The sequence below is a fragment of the Amblyomma maculatum genome, chromosome 3 (genome assembly GCF_055883805.1).
Source record: "Amblyomma maculatum isolate TAMU_Amacu chromosome 3, ASM5588380v1, whole genome shotgun sequence".
Taxonomy (NCBI): Eukaryota; Metazoa; Arthropoda; class Arachnida; order Ixodida; family Ixodidae; genus Amblyomma; species Amblyomma maculatum.
In genome coordinates this window covers 3,782,884-3,802,874 of record NC_139346.1, presented here as the reverse complement: position 1 = coordinate 3,802,874, position 19,991 = coordinate 3,782,884, and the positions used below count along the sequence as shown (strand labels likewise).

Below are 19,991 nucleotides of genomic sequence, written 5' to 3'. Positions count from 1 at the left end.
ACACATTGTTCTCACAGTCTGGCTATCTCAGCGGCCTGAATTATTTCATGAACCAGCTGCTCATTATGTTTTCCTAGCACTTTACACCTTGTGATTTCCACGGAGGAAGTTTTCGACGGGCAACCTCTGACATGGACTCCTAAATGCCTGCTTGCTTTATCGATGCTATTTTTGTGTTCCTTCAGCCTGTCATTAGTGCATCTGCTAGTCTGTTCCACATATTCCTTCCCACACTTCAATGGTACGGAATAAGCAATGGCTTCCACACACTCCATGAAGTGACTGTGTGGTTTGTTGTGCACCCCTGCTGCTTTTGCGACCCATTTGCATTTAGACGTCGGGAGGGGTTTATCAGCTTTCAGCAGGAGTAAGCACAACATTAATGCCTGCTCTGTGTCCGATCTTTCTTAAGCGGTGAGAAATGTGCATGTATGGCTGGGCCACAGTCTCCGTGTTCTCGTGGCCTAGTTTGGTACAGACATGCTCGTGTATTAGCTTCTTATTCAAACTTTCTGTAACAGAGGCAAGTAAATTTGATGGGTACCCGTAAGGCAGTTCTTTCATAAGTTTGGAATCGGCGAAGTGGAAAGGCGCCTGTGGTGTTTTCGAAAATGGAAGTAGAGTCCAGCCGTCCCGAACGAACACAACCGTTTATTCACACATGCACACATATATATAACGAAAACAGAAACGCCCCCTGGGAAATAAAGAATTCAAACCGAAAAAGAAACTGAATATAACATACTCCCCCCCTTATTTTTAGTGATTAGTTGTTAGTAGGTGTTAGCAGAAAAACCCCAACACATGCACGCTGTACTTATTTATACGTATTTACATATTTACACATATGTACATATCAGTCCCAACTAATGGGTCTGGTAATCTTGGAGCCAGGACGGTGGCTGGCGCTCTCGCTTTGAACGCCGCACGGTCGGCACTGGTGACAGGCTCGTAGGCTGCTGCTGCAGTATGCCAGGAGACCGAGCCTGCATCCTGGGGGAAGGCGGCTGCAGCTCAGCAGGCTGCAGTATGCCAGGAGATCGGGGTTGCGGTGTGGCAGGAGTCAGTACGCCAGGAGACCAGGAATGCGGTGTGGCAGGAGGCAGCACACTAGGAGACCAGGGCTCTGGCGTGGCAGGAGAAAGCAAGCCCAGAGAGGCAGGAGACAGTAGTGCGCCAGGAGACCGGGGCTCTGGAACCCTGGAAAGCTTGGAGGCATTCCATGTACGGCCATCTCCAAGTCTGAAAGAAGCTGGTCCCCTCCTCTCGATCACCTTTGTTGGTGGAGAAAAAGCGCAGTCTCCCTTAAACCGAACTAGTGGTTTTCTGACATGAACAAAATCGCCTACGGCTATCTTAGGTTTCTTGGCAGCTCTCCTTTTGTCCGAGTAGCATTTGCTGCTCTGCTGTTTAAGCCGGACTCTTTGGCGGAGTCGCACAAACTCCTTGGTTGGGTCTTCCGCAAATCCTGGTGGTGAAAAGCCCAGAACATCCAGCTTGGTTCGGGGCATTCTATCATGTAGCAGAACTGCTGGGGCGACCCCTGTGGTAGTGTGTGAAGTACATCGATAAATGGCAAGGTACTCTGTGACTGCTTGCCGGAGTGGTCGTCGTTCGAGGAGTGCAACTTGAAGGAAGTTTTTCAGTGTGCGACTGAATCACTCTAATTGCTTATTCGCTTGGGGATAGTACACCGACGAATGCGAAAGACGGATGCCTCTGCTTTGCAGGAAGGTGACAAATTCGTGGGATGTGAACTGAGGTCCATTATCACAGAAAATCTCTTCTGGATAGCCTTCACGGGCCAAAACACTTATTAAAAAGTCTTTTACGGTGTTTGTAGACACTTCACTGCAAAAGTGTACTTCTGGCCATTTAGAATGGTAGTCAACAAGCGTTATGGCAAATCTGCTGTTGTAAGCTGCATGCGCCAAAAGACCAACATTGTCTAGGCCAAGCTTCTGCCACAGTTGCTCAGGTTGCAACGGTGCTGGTGATGTTTTGGCGGACTTATCTGCCTCCAGGCAGATGTGGCAGTTTTTTATTGCCATTTCCACTTGCTGATCCATTCGTGGCTACCAGAACCACTCACGCAGTCGTGCCTTCGTGCGCGTGATACCCGGATGTGTCTCGTGCGCAGTGCTGATGATCCGAGCCGTGAGGGAGGATGGAACAACGAGGCACTCTGTACGCAGTAGCCAGTTCTCAACAACCGACAGTTCTTCCCGAATAGGGTAGAATGGTTTCCCCTCTTCTGGTATGGACTTCTTTGGCGGCCAGGAGTTCAGCACGAATGACTTGACGGTTTCCAGGCGACCGTTGTCGAGGGCGGCCTGCCTGAACTTCTTTGTCACACAGGCTGGCTCGATAAACGACACGATTTCTTCCTCCTTAGCACTCTCTGCCTCCGAGGTAGGTGCTGGCAGCAAGAAAGTGCATCTGCTAGTGTTTGTGGACCCTTTGCGGTATTCAACAGTAAAATTGCAGCAAAGCAGTTGCGCACTCCAGCGTGTGATTCGCAGTGGGCGTCTTCCATGTCCTTGGGATGACAGCAAGCACACCAGTGCTTGATGATTTGTTCGAATTGTGAAATGGCGACCCCAAAGGTATGTGCGCCATCGCTCACATGCCCAAATACATGCTAGTGCTTCCCGTTCACAGATCGAATATTTGCTCTCCGCAGGCGACAGTGTACGAGATGCGAAAGCGACTGAGCGGAGCTCGTGGCCACATTTCTGGAGAAGGACTGCTCTCAGTCCACAGTCGGACGCGTCGGTCGACACAATTACTGGAAGTGACGGATAGAACATTTGGCGGACTGTACTCGAGAAAATCATTTTCTTAACCCTCCTGAAACTGCTGTCTGCTTCAGCGAACCAGATGAACGGCTCATTTTTGCGAAGAAAGATTCTCATAGCTTGTTCCACACTTGTGCCAAGTGTGGAACTTGGAGTAATATTCTACGAGACCCAGGAATGAACGGAGAGTGGCAACTGGCGTGCTAACTACGGATTCTACCTTCTCTGGGAGTGGCGAGATACCGCGTGCAGTGACCTGATGCCCTAGGAACTCAAGTTCTGGAATGTCAAAAAGGCATTTGTTGTTGAGTTTCAGGCCTGCATTCTTGACCTTTTGCAGTACGGTCTTCAAGTTTTAAAGGTGCTCTTCTGCGGTCTTGCCAAAAATGATCACATCATCGATGTAGAACAACATTCCAGGGCAACGGTCGAGGATTGTCGCCATCATCTTCTGAAATGCCACTGGGGCAGAAGCCAACCTGAAGCAAACTCTTTTAAAATGGAAAAGACCATTATGAGAGGTGAAAGCTGTCAGATCCCTGCTTTCAAGGTGCAAAAGAACCTGATGGTAAGCAGAAGCCAAGTCAAGTTTTGTGAAGTGTGCAGCGCCTACCAAAGCGTGAAGCAGCTCTTCTGTATGGGGTAATGGGAAACTGTCTAGAACAATAGCTTTGTTCGGCTCTCGAAGGTCTACACATATCCTGATGCTACCTTGATATAACGAACTTGCGGCGCCGACTGTCTCTTAACTAGTGCTGAGTTAGTGAAAATTTGATAGAAACCCTCAAGTTTCAGGGCGAAAAAACACAAACTGAAGTGAGAGGAACGCCTACAAGTGACCGCAGTTGATACAACGCACCGTGTTTCAGAGCTGATGCCGCGTCTCCGTGGCAGATGCAGCAGTCTCTGCTCCTTTCGCTGTTGAAACATGACAATAGTTCATGCCTAAAAGCTGCAAAAATAACAAAAAAAAAAGACGCGGGGCGTGCAACTGGCATCCATCACTGCCACACGGTTGCTCGTGGGTTCCTGCGCATCAGTAGTGGGAACAGCGGAGCGTGCTGGCAATGCCGGTTTCCATGGCAACAGTTTCCATGGCAACGGTGGTGGGCGAGCGCACATGGGGTGTACCGGGCCGGTGGCGGCGCCAATACACACGCTCTTCCTCAGACTGATTGCTCCCCACCCCCTTTCCCCGCTCCCACGTAGACGCATCGCGCGAGCCACAAAGGAGGTGGAGGCTGCTACCACAGTTGCGCCGCGCTATCAGCGTGATCTCGAAACATCTGCTTCTATGGCTTCAAATAATTCTGATTTAATGTAAACACCTTCAAGGTGGTTTCCTTTACACCAATTCTTAACCTGGTTATTGTTCTACATTGTCCTTTTGCATCTTCGCATGCAAACTGCATGTAACGAAAACCTGGATGTAATGAAAAATTGCGAACATTTTACAATTTGATTATAACCAGGTTTAACTGCACTAAAATTGTTAAAGAAAATGCTCTTGGTCTACAGTTCACCACTGAGGTCATCAGTGATAGCAAGCTACAACTTTTGGATCTGCGTTTGACAGTTGAGACGGGCCATATCTGCTGGGAATACCTACCTAGGGTAGGAAAACCATTGTTAAAATTTAAATCGCATCACTCTAAGACTGTAAAAGCAGGAATTGTGGCCTCATCTCTGATGTCTGCTTTATTAAAATTTTGTGAACATATGGTAATCGGCAGCTTCAATGATCAAATTGGAAGACTCAATACATCTGGTTACCTGGATGATGTTTTACTGTTGGGTTGTAACAAGATAGCCAAAAAGCTTAAAAGTCTAGCTTTGGTGCCCAGTGCGGAAAAAAGGAAGGAAAGGAAAAAGTTTGCCGTGTACATAAGACAGAAGTCTTATGTACCCCACCTGTCAAACAATCTTAAAAATGTGGCAAAAATATATGGCATAGGGGTTGTTTTTCTGCACCTAAGAAACTTAAAAGTGTTTGTGCTATTTTGGAAAAAAAGGCTGAGCACCAGAAAGAGCATGAACTAACATATTGTAGCATGCGTTGACGACAAAGAAGCGCAGAAGTGTGAGAGGAAGAAGTGTGCTAACCTCGAGCCTGAACTCTGACGCTGTTCGTAGAACCTTTGCCACGCCTTGGACCTCGGACGCAACTGTAAGGGTCGCTGTTTACGCGACATCTGGTGGAGCTGTCGGGTACGATTTTCATGAGCCGGACGCCCCCTACAAGCCCAGGACGCACCCCTAAGGTGGAGACCCCAGTACACCAGAGCAGCCGCCAACTGCAAGGTCTGCCTCCCGGGTGTGGTCCTCTCCCTGACCACAGACCAACAAGGAGCGTTTCTGTCAGCGCGATGAATCCCCCGGTATCGAAAACTCCTGTCCTGCTCCACCACAAGCGGGATCCACCAAATTTCCACGGCCTGCCCCATGAGGACGCTGAAGACTGGCTGGAGCAGTTCGACAGGGTGGCTGCCTTCAACGCCTGGAACGCTGACTCGAAGCTTCGCCATGTCTACCTCGCACTGGAGGATTCTGCGAGGACATGGTTCGAAAATCAAGAAGCCGGACTCCGAACGTGGGACACATTCAAGGCAGAATTCTTGCGCATGTTTACCAACACGCTTCGCAAGGAAAAAGCGCAACTGCTTTTAAATAGCCGTATACAACATCCGAATGAAACTGTTACGGCCTACGCCGAAGAGATGAAGCGACTCTTTCGACGCGCGGTCCCAACCATGTCGGAAGAGAAAAAAGTGCGCCTTTTGATGCAAGGTGTTAAAGAGCAGTTATTTGCAGGCCTGGTGCGAAGTCCACCAACAACTGTCGCCGAATTCATAAGTGAGGCGTCTACCATCGAGAAGGCACTTGACATGCGCGCCCAGCAATACCAGCGCACTACAGTGTCTATGAACGCCGCGAGTGCAGGTGAAGCCATACAGTTTTCGTCAGAATCGTTGCGTGGTACGATACGGGCGATAGTCCGGGAAGAGGTGGCCAAATACCTGCGAATTCCTCCACAGCCACAGGTCGCCACAGTTTCCGATATCATCCGTGAGGAAGTACAACAGGCGCTGGGTGTTCCCGCACCCACCACCGTGCCCGCACCAGTCACTGGGCCCGCACCCGTCGCCACGCCTGAACCCGTCGTAGCTACACCGCTGCCCCAGACCCTGAGCTACGCCGCGGTCACCAGCCGCTACCTGCTGCCTTCGACAGCATCCTACGAGCCTCGCGCACCGGTCGCCCATGTGTCTTCACGGCCGAGCGTACGCCGCCGAAGGACCGATATCTGGCGAACGCCCGATCACCAACCGTTGTGCTACCATTGCGGCGAAGCTGGACACCTGTGTCGCCGCTGCCCCTACGGGGAGCTCGGCCTCCGTGGGTTTTCTTTTGATGCCCGTCGTCCGTTGCCTGGCCAGCAGCCACGCGAAATCGCAGAATACATTTCGCTTTCCAACACAGGCCCAAGCCGCCTCCGATCGCCGTCGCCTCGCCGTTACAGCTATCCTGGACGCCAGGAGCAACTCCAAAGTCCCCATAGGGGAAACTAGATGCAGCAGCCTCTGGAGGTGCGGCTGCTACAGTGCGAAAATTTCAAGATCCTCCACAGACCCACGACAGTTCTTCACTGCAAACTACAGTTCGTTACATACGGCCACCAGCAGAATCGACGCCATTACGAAATTCCGCTGATCCTCAACGTAACCACGACGCCGACATTTGCCCCGCCACTCCTCCAGAGCATCGAAGTCGAGACCGAACCCCACGAAGCTGTCGCCGCCTGACACAACAAACTGCCGACCTGCAGATCTTCATTGATGGCGTAGACGTCACGGCTCTAGTCGACACTGGCGCTGATTATTCAATTCTAAGTGCACACTTCGCCAAAGCTCTCAGAAAGGTCACAACATCATGGGGTGGCCCGCAAATATGCACAGCTGGCGGACATTTAATTATGCCCACGGGAGTGTGCACGTCAAGGATCACGGTACAAGGGCAAACCTTTCTGGCGACGTTCATCGTATTGGCTCAGTGTTCCCGTGACGTCATCCTCGGTACGGACTTTTTAACCGAAAATGGCGCCATTATCGATCTGCAGAATAAGTCCGTAAGATTTTCAGTTGAGAACGCTATCGAATCCAACAGCATGCTCCCCGCTGCACTCCACATTATTGATGACCATGTTAGTGTGCCCCCACGTTCAAGCATCATGGTCTCCGTGGGTTCCCTCCCAATGCAAGATACAGAAGGTGTCGTCGAGACAAAACAGAAACTGCTTATAGAAAGAGGCATCGCCGTTGCCAGGGCAGTTGTTTTTGTTGAAAATGGCAAAGTTGATGTTCTTCTCACGAACTTCAGCAATGAACATCAACATCTGAACAGAGGGACAACTGTCGCCTATCTCGACGCCATAACTGACACTAGTTATGAATGCAATTTCACCAGCGCTTCAGCAACAGAACCCTCCGACAACACTGAACCTCTGTACGATATAAACCCGGCCTTACCTCGAAAGTATCAAGCGAAACTACGGCACCTGCTCCGTCGCTACTCTAATGCATTTGCCAGATCATCACGCGTCGGTCGAACCCACCTTGCAAAGCACCGTGTCATTACAGACGAAGCTGTTCGACCACTCCGCCAGTCGCCTTATCGAGTTTCCCCTAAAGAACGTACTGCCATCCGAGACCAAGTGAAGGAAATGCTCGATAACGATGTCATTCGCCCTTCCCGCAGCCCCTGGGCTGCACCTGTGGTACTTGTGAAGAAAAAAGATGGCACACTTCGTTTCTGCGTAGACTATCACCGACTGAACAACGTTATGAAAAAAGATGTTTACCCTTTGCCCAGAATAGATGACGCCTTAGATCGTCTGTGCAACACAAGATACTTCTCCTCCATGGATCTCAAGTCTGGATACTGGCAGATAGAGGTCAATGAGAGGGACCGCGAAAAGACTGCTTTCATTACACCTGACGGGCTATACGAATTCCAGGTCATGCCCTTCGGCCTTTGCTCCGCGCCCGCAACCTTTCAGAGACTCATGGACAGTGTTCTTGGAGATCTGAAGTGGACGACATGTCTTGTATACTTGGACGACGTAATTGTATTTGCCCCGAATTTCGAGGAGCACCTCCGTCGCCTAGACACAGTACTAGACGCCATCCAAACGTCGGGCCTCACTCTGAAAGCCGAAAAATGCCATTTTGCTTATGAAGAGCTGAAGTTTTTGGGCCATGTCGTGAACCAAGCGGGAGTTGCCATCGATGCTATTTTGCTTATGAAGAGCTGAAGTTTTTGGGCCATGTCGTGAACCAAGCGGGAGTTGCCATCGCCAATTTTCTGACGCCGCGGGACCAGAAAGAGGTGCGACGCTTTCTTGGGCTATGTGCATATTATCGACGTTTCGTGAAAAACTTTTCTAAAATAGCCGCCCCCCTTACACTTCTTACTAAGGCTGATGTGCCGTTCACATGGGGCGACCAGCAAATGGACGCATTTCAGGAGCTTCAACGTCGCCTGCAGTCACCTCCAGTTCTAGCACATTTCGATGAAACCGCAGACACCGAACTCCACACGGATGCAAGCAATGTCGGTTTGGGCACTGTCCTAGTACAGATACGGAACAGTGAACAACGTGTGATCGCCTACGCTAGTCGGGCTTTGTCTAGGACTGAGACAAACTACTCTGCCACTGAAAAGGAATGCCTGGCCATCGTGTGGTCTATTTCGAAGTTTCGACCATACCTGTACGGCAGACCCTTCAAAGTGGTAACCGACCATCACGCGCTTTGTTGGCTGACAAGCCTTAAAGACCCCTCTGCGCGTCTCGCCAGGTGGAGCCTACGACTTCAAGAATACGACATCACTGTAACCTACAAGTCAGGTCGTAAGCATTTAGACGCTGACTGCCTGTCTCGTGCTCCTGTACAACCAGCTTCGGACGCCTCAGGTGACGACGACGCATTTCTGAGTGCAATTAGTTCAGACAATTTTGCCGATGACCAACGGAATGATCCCGAACTTCGCCAGGTAATCGACTTTCTTCAAGGTGCCGGCAGCATGGTCCCTAGCCCTTTCCGTCGTACTTTGTCTTCTCTGTGTCTCCGTGATGGCGTTCTCGTCAAGAAGAATTTTACAGCCAACAGTCGCCAATACCTCCTCGTTGTACCAGCAAGCTTAAGGGATGAGATTTTTCAAGCCTGCCACGACGAACCCACATCCGGCCACCTGGGAGTCACTCGGACGATATCCAGAATTAAAGAACGGTATTACTGGCCTCGTTTGTCAAGCGATGTAACGCATTATGTTCGAACTTGCCGTGACTGCCAACGTCGAAAGGTTCCGCCTCTGCGGCCAGCCGGTCTTTTAAAGCCCATTACGCCACCGTCCAGACCATTCCAGCTAATAGGGATGGACTTGCTCGGACCACTCCCTACTTCCACCTGTGGGAACAGGTGTATTATAGTAGCTACTGACTACCTGACCCGCTACGCAGAAACCACTGCTCTTCCTTGTGCTACTGCTTTTGAAGTTGCGAAATTTTTCGTTCTTCAAATTGTCCTGAGACATGGCGCACCAGAAGTACTCATTACTGACAGAGGAGCTGCATTTTCTGCAGAGCTCGTCCAGCATATCCTTGTTCTTAGTCGGACGACTGCATACCACCCGCAAACAAATGGCCTGACAGAACGTTTGAACAAGACCATTGCCGATATGTTGTCAATGTATGTGGACGTCCACCACAAGACATGGGACGAAGTATTGCCGTATGTAACATTTGCATACAATACCGCCGTTCAGGAAACTACCAACATGACTCCATTCAGCCTAGTTTACGGCCGATAAGTGACGACCACGCTCGACGCCATGCTGCCCCACATAGACTAAAGTCCAAATGATGATGTCGCCTCTTTTCTACAGCGTGCCGAAGAGGCCCGTCAACTTGCTTTGGTGCGAATACAGCAGCAGCAGCAAGGCCGAGATGCACAACGCTACAACCTGCGGCGGCGGACTGCAGACTATCTGCCAGGTGACCTTGTCTGGGTTTGGTACCCCATTCGACGACGCGGACTTAGCGAAAAACTCTTGCGCCGTTATTTCGGCCCCTACTGCGTTCTTCGACGCGTTAGTGAACTGGACTATGAAGTCGTTCCGCACGAGGAACCAGAGCCCCGGCGTCCCAAGCGTTCTGAAGTGGTCCACGTGGTCCGCTTGAAGCCTTTTCATGCCAGATAGCAGCCCCTTTTAATCTGTCCCTCATTCAATCTAGCATCGGGACGATGCTTTTCGCACGGAGGGGCTAATGTAGCATGCGTTGACGACAAAGAAGCGCACAAGTGTGAGAGGAAGAAGAAGTGTGCTAACCTCGAGCCTGAACTCTGACGCTGTTTGTAGAACCTTTGCCACGCCTTGGACCTCGGACGCAACTGTAAGGGTCGCTGTTTACGCGACAATATTACTGTGTTCCTTTTGTAAACTTGAAGTCTCGTTCTATTCAGCCATTACACCCAAACCTATAGTATGTAATGCCTCCGGGCCTTTAAGGGACAAATAAATGAAATGAAATGAAGGGTTAAGCATGAAACTAAGTATGTGCTGTGTGCTGAAGTTGTAGTCTACAAAATCCCATTGTCATGTGGACAAGTGTACATCGGGCAGACGGGGTGGTGCATTAATACACGTTTCAAAGAGCATGCAAATAACTTGGACACTACCAAATCTACTAATCTCGTTGACCACGTCTATGACTGTGAATCTTGTTGTCCTTCACCGCACTATTGTGATATCCTTTACAAGCACCCGATCTGCTTAACACATGAGATAATGGAGGCCTACCCCATGAAGAAAAAAAACAAGGTTGTGCTTTAGTAAGCCATCCATTTTTCTACATGAAAGCGAGATTGCGTGCCTTCATCCTACATAGCAACACATGTTTTTTGCTTGTCCACTTCTTGATAGGGTGGTCACGTTTTCCATATATTATGTTCCCTCTTTGAATAAACTTTCAGTTGTGAGTCAGCGCTCGTCTTGTGTTTCTCTGCTTTGGTGTTTGTTTTTTGCGCTGTTTTCCCTTCAATATGTTCCATCAGCTCGCCCGTTTGGCTATAGTGTTGAACTTTATAAAACCTCGCATCAGGACCGGGTAAGGGATGCAGTTAATTCAGTGGCAAATCATTAACCTTTGGAACTGTTACCCTGACATATTCGTACTACTTGAACAATCATCCACCTTGTTAACCTTCAAAAAAAGGTTAAGGTGTACTTTCTGGAACATATGTGACTATTTGTCTCCTATTTCCATCGTGTTATAGCAAAACTGTGCTTGAAACTGTTCACTTAATGTTAAAGCTTGCATTTTATGTGTTTTACTCCTGGTTTGTATTTCTGTTACATGCCGACATCTGACTGACTATTTTGTGTTGCTCTGTGGCTGCTGCGTTGTGTTGTACGTGTGGACTGTGGTGCCGAAGGCCCAGTCAGGTGACTTGTACGTCACCTTTAGCGTCGGTCCCACGACAAACTGTACTTTGCTACAAACTTCAATGAATAAAAAAAAAAGTAACTGTCTAACTACCTATCGGAGTGCAATCGTCATCGGCGCATTCGTGTGCTGTGTAATATTATTTTAAAGCCCGCACTTAGCAAGTGCACGGGCTGTTCTCTAAACAAGCAGCTGAAGAAAGCGAGCAGCAGATATAGAAATTAACAACCACAGAATCGAACCTGGCCACCACAGATGAGCGGCATCGGTGCAAAGCAACCGGCTATTGGTTGAATGCATTTCAAAATCTCCAATGTCTTCGCTCGAATGACATTTCAGTTGAATGCCTTCGAAACACTTCGCGTAGCAGTGCAGGTTCGGCATTTGATTGTCGTATGACATTCGCTTCGAAGCCGATCGAAACGCCCGTGTAGCAGGGGTATGAAGGGCTCTAAAATGCTACTTGAGGCAATTTTCGAAAATTCATAGAGGTTGCCTTTGTGAGTCATGATCATTCGGACTATACCCACTGGGCAAAGGTCGCTCCCATATTCTAGCTGCATCCACTTGATGCCTACAAACTTAACTTCATCCGCCACTTAACTTCGTGACGTCCCCTGCTAGGATTTAATTCCTGTGACATTCCAATTGTTTTTTCAAGCGACCATCGGTTATCTTTGCACTGCATATGTTTGGCACTAAATAGCTAGCTTAAACGTTTTTGTGTTGCGGAGAATGGGCGAGTGCATGCTTTCTAATAAGGACATCTATGTGCAATAACTCACGGCACAACGTGGCACCGGTTGAGCTCGGCTAGCGGCAGGAAGGCTCGAATGCTGTCGGCACAGCGCTTGTGCTTCAGCAGCGCCGCCTTCTTGAGCACGGCCACGCGGTAGCGGTAGGTGCGCCACTGGGCCAGGTACCGGGCGTGGAACCACTCGGGCACCTGCAGCACGTCTCGGACGCTGCGGGGATAGATGTATGCTACCGTGAAATAACTGCTCCCCATGTCATGTGGTGGTCGATGACATAAATGAACAGTCTGTGAGTGTATTGAAGAAACTCTTTACTGGGCTGATTTGCGCCCGCAAAAGAACTAAGTGATTCGGCGGCGCCGATAGCAACAATCGTGCTTGGTGATCGTTGAACAAAGAATGCCTGTCGCACACATCAACGCTCAATTTAAAGAAAGCTCGGAACCATCTAGATAATGTCGCAAACTGTCAATAGCGAAACCTGGAACATTGTAGAAACATATGTGAGTAGCCGGAATCTTTGAGACAGATCTCGGCGCATCTTGCATGACAAAGAACTGATACAGGTGCGGCTCGCGACATCGAGCATTAACAAACAAGACAGAATCGATATGAGTGCCGTAATCACAGTGATAAGGCTGCACGCCTTGGGCTGCTAAAAAACAACAAATACAGTTTTGAAAGTTTCGCGGCAATACTCTCGGTACCAATAACGACGAGGCAAATGATCCGCAGCGAGATGATGCAGCAATTGTGGTCGATAAAACCAAAATGGAAAAGAATGAACATCAGCTGGTAGCTGCTTCACGTGGAGCCTCTCATTGCAGCACATCCGAACTTGGTCGTCAATTCCGAAAGTTCCCACGTGTTATTGGGACATGCTAGTCATGTTGCATTTGCACACTCTGAGCCGACGCATCGACGATATAAGTTGGCGACAGGAGAAACAAGTGGGAAGAAAATAGATAGGCAGTGTAACGTATATGGGGTCATGAGAAAACTGCAGATTTGCCCCACGCACACCGCCATAAAAAGAAAAAAAAATGCACAGAGCCCCAAATATCGCTCCCACGTCCGGCACTGCGCGCTCCTCGCTATCTCTTCCTCGCTTAGGCGAAATTTTTTACCCAGCATCTGTTGCCGTCAAGCTCTATTATGCAGCCATTATTTTCGGTCACAAGGCAATACTAGCAAATGATGCATCGCAAGCTAGGCAGCAGAATAGAAAAACATTGGGCCCACTACACTTTCAAGGAATTCTTGGAGCTCTAAAATGTCTATATTTTTCTTTCCTTATGGTGTGGCAAACCTGACAAGGCGACAGCTATTTGAAGCTGGTTATCGCCATAAAATGCATTCTTTAGAAAAAGGACAGCAAACTCAAGCTTTAACCTGTTGTCTTCGTGTGACAGGATTAGCACATCATTTGGTTTATCTAAATCACAGACGTGAGCAAAATATGTCAATAAATAATGGTTCTAGGCCTCCGCTAGGGTGACACACTGGTTAGGGCGCTCGACTACAGTGCCCAAGGACGCGGATCAAATCTCGGCTTTGGCGGCTGCTTTACGGTGGAGGCGAAAAGCTAGGCGCTCGCATGCTGTGCGATATCAGTCCACATTAAGAACCCTAGGTGTTAGAATTTCCAAAGCCTTCTACTTTATGGCATTAAACCCCATAATCCATCCATCCAAATAATGGTGTTAGGATATTGTTGCATTATCCGCAGGCACAGGCAGATATTTGTCTGGTGACTATTAAGAACTAATCCCAATAGACAACTAACTTCCACCTTATGAAGCCTAAGGGACTTTTCGATTGGCGGTTGCAGGGCTGTCCCCCGTTGATGGGTAAACTCGATTCAATGCTTTCTTAAAATGTTGAATACATTTATTATGTCAAATACAAAGAATCTAGATTAAATAACACCAGCTCGCTCGGTGCCAAGACCGACCACTCCCAAAACGTCCGCCCGACAACTTTGCTCTAACCTACGACTAATAACGAGCGAGCCACCGCCGTCCCTACGTGACTGGACCGTATAGCCCACGCCGCTGCCGTCTATCAAAAGCCTTTAGCTCCCGCCCACCACCTTTCCTTCACAATGCATCGAACGATGTAGTCTGAAGGAGATGAAAACAATATTAAAAACCCAAGAAGCTGTTCGCCGATCTGGCTAGCAAGCAGAAAAAGAACAAAAAAAACAGGCACGCATGGTGCCAGATACTCGAGCAGTCCTGCCATCGCCTCAAATTCGGAGCGACTAAGCTTGAAGAACAGCTCGGTCTTTTCGCCAGAAAAACACGGAATTCGAGCCTTAGTGCTTTTTGAGCGCTTTGAGGGTCATTCCTTCTGTCCCCGCAACGCCGTTTTGTTGGCCAAGTCTCTTTTGGCGGGAACTCACCGTGTTCTCCAAAGGCTGCGCCATTACAAAAAGCAATTGAAGAACTCAGTTCCTGCACTGAATGCTGCACACAACAAAACAATTTTCATTATATAAACGTGGACAACCAAAGCATACAAGAAAATTGTTAGCAACACCGAAAATCCACGGTTCGCTACCGCTGCCGCAAGAAGCCCTCTCGTCAGTGCAGAGTCACTTATTCCCAAGCCGCTTATATGAGTAATGCGAAAGATGTACGCAGGCTGTGCGCAGATTGATGTCGGAACAGCTATTGAACAGACACCACACTTGCTGCACCATCTCCTCGAAGGAAAGGCAGATCACCTGTCTAGTTCAATGATGTAATAAGGGGAAGCTCACTCTTGAAACAAAAAGTGTTTCGTGCATCAATTTATATTATAGTCTTGTCTATGGAACAGGACTGTCTCGCTTAAAAAGGGTGGAAATAAATGCAAACCTTAGTGCATGCTTACTTTAGAAGAAATAGTCGCCGATCTTAGGAAAGCCATTAAGCAACCTGACACGAAAAATGATGATTTAGAGAACCGGTCACGTCGGAACAACTTAATAATCTATGGTCTCCGTGAACCGTAGGCTGAAACCCCTGAGCAGCTATTTACCTCTGTATTGGAGTTGTTCTCCAACAAATTTAAAATCAAATGCAACTGTATTGAGCGCTGTCACAGGCTCAGTGCACAAAAAGAGGAAAGAAAAAGTGAGACCTGTAATATTGAAGTTACTTGATTCCAGAGCGAAGGCCATAATTCAAAAGGATGCTTTTAAACTCAAAGGTTCAGACACGCCTATCAGTGAAAATTTTTCTTTTCACGTGCGACAGATACGTAGTGTACTCTGGGATAATTCCGTTGAGCTTAGAAAGGATGCGAAAAAATTTTGACTCAGCTTGGCACCCTGATAGTGGATAGCGTCCGCTACTGGGATGATATTACCAAGTCGATTATTAAAATCTCCCCTAACGTACCTACCAGCAACACAGAGCGACTTCGTAATGAGCACAACCTAGCACTTTTGAATGTAAATGCCCGCAGCCTAATGAATAAGTTAGCAGATTTTAATTGGCTAATTGAATGCTATCAACCACCATTAATCTGTGTCACAGTGACCTGGCTTAACGCCTCGGTTACGGAAGGAGAGTTTGTGCTCCCTAATTACTCTGTCTTACGATGTGACAGGACACTTGTTAGGGGTGGGGGCGTATTTTTTATTTATTTTATTTTTATTTATTAAAAAAGGCATTGATTTCGTTCTGCTGCCCGACCTTCCTAACACCGAGTTGGTTTGGTGCAAATTGGTGATGGATGGCTTTGTTTTGGCTGTAGGCGCTTTATACCGGTCTCCCAATTCCGGTAATGTTTTCCCCGATTGTTGTGATTATATGCTAAAGCACAGGCTTCATGACTGTAAATTGATCCTTGTTGGTGATTTCAATACACCTTGTATAGACTGGAATACATCATCTCCAAACGATCGCGACAGGCACGTTTGTGACGCCCTTATTGACATGGCCTTATCTCTAGATTTGACACAGGTTGTTGGCAGTGCTACCCGTGAGAACTCAATCCTTGACCTCATTTTTGTCAATCAAAAGTTATTACAAAATGGTTACAACTGTCAAATCGCGGAGGGCCTGTCCGATCACAAGGGTGTTCTGCTGAAGTTTGGTGTCGCTTGTGAGCCCAAAAGGCCCGATTTCCAGATTGTTAAAGATTTTGCTCGTGCTGATGACAGTTCTATTGTTAATGTTTTAGCATCTTCTTATGACTCATTTCTTCACCGTAGTGGCATATGTGGTGTTGAGTTGTTTCAAAAATTTTGCAACATTATCGAAGGATGCATCTCACAATTCGTTCCCCAAAAGTGTATAAAGCGCAACGCGAAGCACCTGTGGTACATACATCTCATCAGGCACATCAAAACACTCCGGAAACGCAGAAACATAATCCAGAGTAGCCGCTGCTCTTTAAAGCAAAAGCTTCAAAATGAACTAAAAATCAAACTGCACGAAGCCAGAAACTTTTATTTCAATAGAACATTATCAACATTCATGACAGAAAACCCAAGAAAGTTTTGGAAAACGGTACTTCCAACTGCTCATGACACTTCTTCATTCACTATTAACGACCATCCTTCATCTGATCCTCAGATTATTTCAGAAGCCTTCAATAATTATTTCCAATCGGTATTTTGTCCGGACGATGGTATTAAACCCCTTTTTTCGTGCCAGTAACACCTTGCCAGAACTTCCTTCCCTAATTATAACCTGCGCTGAAGTTCATAACCTATTGCTATCAATTGATACAACTAAAAGTTCTGGAGCAGACGGAGTGCCAAGCGTATTTTCAAACGGTACTCTGAATGGAACACCCGTTACCTAACGATAATATTCAATAAATCCCTCGACACGTCAACCATTCCGTAAGTTTGGAAACATGCAAACATCACTCCTGTCTTCAAATTTGGCAACAAACATCTAATCACTAACTACAGACCTATATCACTGCTGTCCACTTGTTGCAAACTTCTCGAACACATCATTCACAAGCACATCATTCAGTATTTATCGGCGAATAACTTCCTGTCACCGCAACAGCACGGATTTCGAGCAGGATTTTCTACAACAACACAATTAGAATTCTCGCATGATATAGCCTCAACACTAAACGACCAAGGTCAGCTTGATGCCATCTTCATCGATTACTCAGAAGCATTCGACAAGGTAAGCCATAAAAACTACTCCTGAGACTAGCTGCAATTTTTCCCGGTAATAAGTTAATTACCTGGATATCTGATTTCCTGCACTTAAGATTTCAATCCGTCACTTTTAATTGTAAACAGTCTTCTGCAGCTCATGTCACGTTGGGGGTGCCGCAAAGCTCCGTATTAGGACCACTCTTATTTATCATATATATAAATAACGTACTCATGTAAACCAGGGACACACCAGTGAAAATACGCCTAAAGTCGAGCCCACTTATAACGGCCCCACTTAAGACGAACTTCCGCTTATAACGAACGAGACCGGAGCGACCGCCAAAATATACATTACTTCAATGGCACAAGATCGCACGTATAACGAACATCCATGAGCGCTGCCGATCGGTTACAGCGAACGGACGGCGTAAACCTGGCGCCCCGATACGAGATAACGATGGGCTCCCATCCCTTTTTGGTCTGTTTTCGCAATCCTCGTCGCAAGCGAGCTACCCTTTGCTCGCCGACGCGCGCTGCCTACGAGTGTCGGCGCGTGGTGTGGCCTCCAAGGCCACGCTGCCGCCCCTCCTCGCAACTCCGCTCCCCTCTCCTCTCGCCATTCCCTCGTCTTCGCCTGTCTCCACGGCGCCGGCCGCCGGCATAGTCTTCGAAGTTTCGTCGTTTCGTTTCCTGGCTGTTCCATTGAGCAGCCGTGCCAGGCACGCGGGGCGCCAGTAGGCAGGCCTCTCCATACGCTAGCGGTTGTACTGCTTGCACGGGGGGACTCAATGCGCAGCGGCCGCTGCATTCAGTACGGCGGTGACGGTTCGTGGCCTCCGAGATTTGCGGAGGTAATCTCGGAGGCCATGGGCGGTTGAAAGCAACTACGGTAGGAGCCAACAGGTGGCAGCACTGACGCTCAGGGAAGCATGAAGCAAATCAGGAAGCAACACAAGGTAGCAGAATACAAAACAGCTTAAAACTGACCAATCTAAACTGGAAAAAGGCAGAAAAAAATATTCCTAAAAACACATCTACAGGAATAGATGGAATTCCGATCAAGCTGATTAATGAACTCGGTCCAAAAAGTAAGGAAACGTTGTTAAAAGCTCTGGAAACAGTCATAACGAATAAGCAAATTCCGGACAGCTGGCGGCAGAGTAAAATGAATTTGATTTATAAAGGGAAAGGAGACAGGATGCACATGAAATCCTACAGGCCCATTACCGTAACATCTGTTATGTACAGGTTAGCCATGCAGGCGGTGAAATAAAAGATGCAAGCATGGGTAGAAAGTAACAAGATACTCGGAGAACTTCAGAACGGCTTTAGAAATGGTAGGCGCTTAGATGATAGCCTGTTCGTGCTTACCCAATGCATCGAAATATCGAGTGGAAAATAGACCTTTGTATTCGGCCTTTCTGGACATAAACGGGGCGTACGACAACGTAAGCAGGGAACTCCTGTGGAACATATTAAAACAAGGTATCGGTTATGAGATAATAGAGTTCCTACAGGAAATATACCGGGATAACAAAGTAGAAATTACGTGGGAAGGGATAAGAAATACGGAGGATGTCAAAGTATGCAAAGGATTAAGACAAGGCTGTCCTCTATCACCGGTGCTGTTCATGCTTTATATGATAAACATGGAACGGAGGATACAAGAGAGTAACCTAGGTTTTAACCTGTCGTATAGATTAGGTGGAAAGGTGGTAGAACAGCGCCTCCCCAGTTTGATGTATGCAGACGATATTGTGCTGCTAGCTGAGAGTCTGGAAGAATTGCAAACTCTAGTTAAGTATTGCGGAGATGAAGGGGATGCTCTAGGCTTCAGTTTCAGCGCAGTTAAGTCGGGTCTGATGATTTTCAACAGCTCAACTGATCAGGGTCTTAAAATACAAGGCCTTGAAATACCTAGAGTAGCAGAATATAAATATCTGGGGGTATGGGTAAACGAAGGATTGGCATACATTGGAAAGCATGAGCAATCACTTAAGGCCAAAGGGCGAAGGAATGGCGGGATAATGAAGCATAAGGCATTGTGGGGATACAATAGGTATGAGGTTTTGAGGGGTATTTGGAAAGGAATTATGGTGCCCAGACTTACTTTCGGAAATGCGGTTTTGTGCCTAAAATCAGAGGTACAGTCGACATTAGAAACAAATCAGAGATCCGTTGGACGATTAGCACTAGGTGCCCACGGCAAAACTACAAATGAGGCGGTACAGGGAGATATGGGCTGGGCATCTTTCGAAGTGCGGGAAGCTCAGAGTAGAATATTATATGAAGAACGCCTGAGGAAATTGGACAGTAACAGATGGGCAGCTAAAGTATTTAAATACCTGTACCTAAAAAGCATTGACTCACAATGGAGGAAAAGAACTAGGAAACTAACTAGTAAGTATGCTAGTAACAAGGACGGAGAAATAAAGAGCATTAAGCAACAGGTGAAAAACACAGAAGGTAAAAATTGGATAAATTCGATGGAAAAGAAACAGAGTGTGAAATTATACCGAAAGTGGAAAATGCAGATCAGGAAGGAAGATTTCTTTGATAACTCAAGAGGCAGTGCCCTACTTTTTGAAGCTCGATCAGGGTGCCTTAGAACACGCAGCTACAAAAAGAAATTTAACAATGGAGATGACGCATGTGTTGTATGTGGAAACTCCAGTGAAACAATTGCCCATATTATACTCGAATGTAATGGTATCCATCCGGAAGTTGGTGAAGGCGCAATCACTGTTCCTGAAGGTCTGGGGTTTAGAGATAACAGTGGCCGGGTGAATAAACCGGCGGTGGAAACTAGCAAAAAACGA

General features: G+C 47.6%; 1 protein-coding gene across 4 annotated transcripts in view; it reads right to left on the bottom strand.

Annotated features, from left to right (window-relative positions):
• The window catches only part of LOC146194126 (tRNA pseudouridine synthase-like 1), a 173,397-nt gene that overhangs the window by 40,863 nt on the left and 112,543 nt on the right, over positions 1 to 19,991 (bottom strand). For 3 of the 4 annotated variants that reach the window (XM_084597253.1, XM_084597257.1, XM_084597254.1), the window contains exon 4: positions 12,087 to 12,266. The exons of the other annotated variant lie outside the window; for it this stretch is intronic. In XM_084597253.1, coding sequence (XP_084453379.1) covers positions 12,087 to 12,266 — 180 coding nt within the window. The remainder of the gene's footprint in view (positions 1 to 12,086; positions 12,267 to 19,991) is intronic. 4 annotated transcript variants of the gene reach the window in all.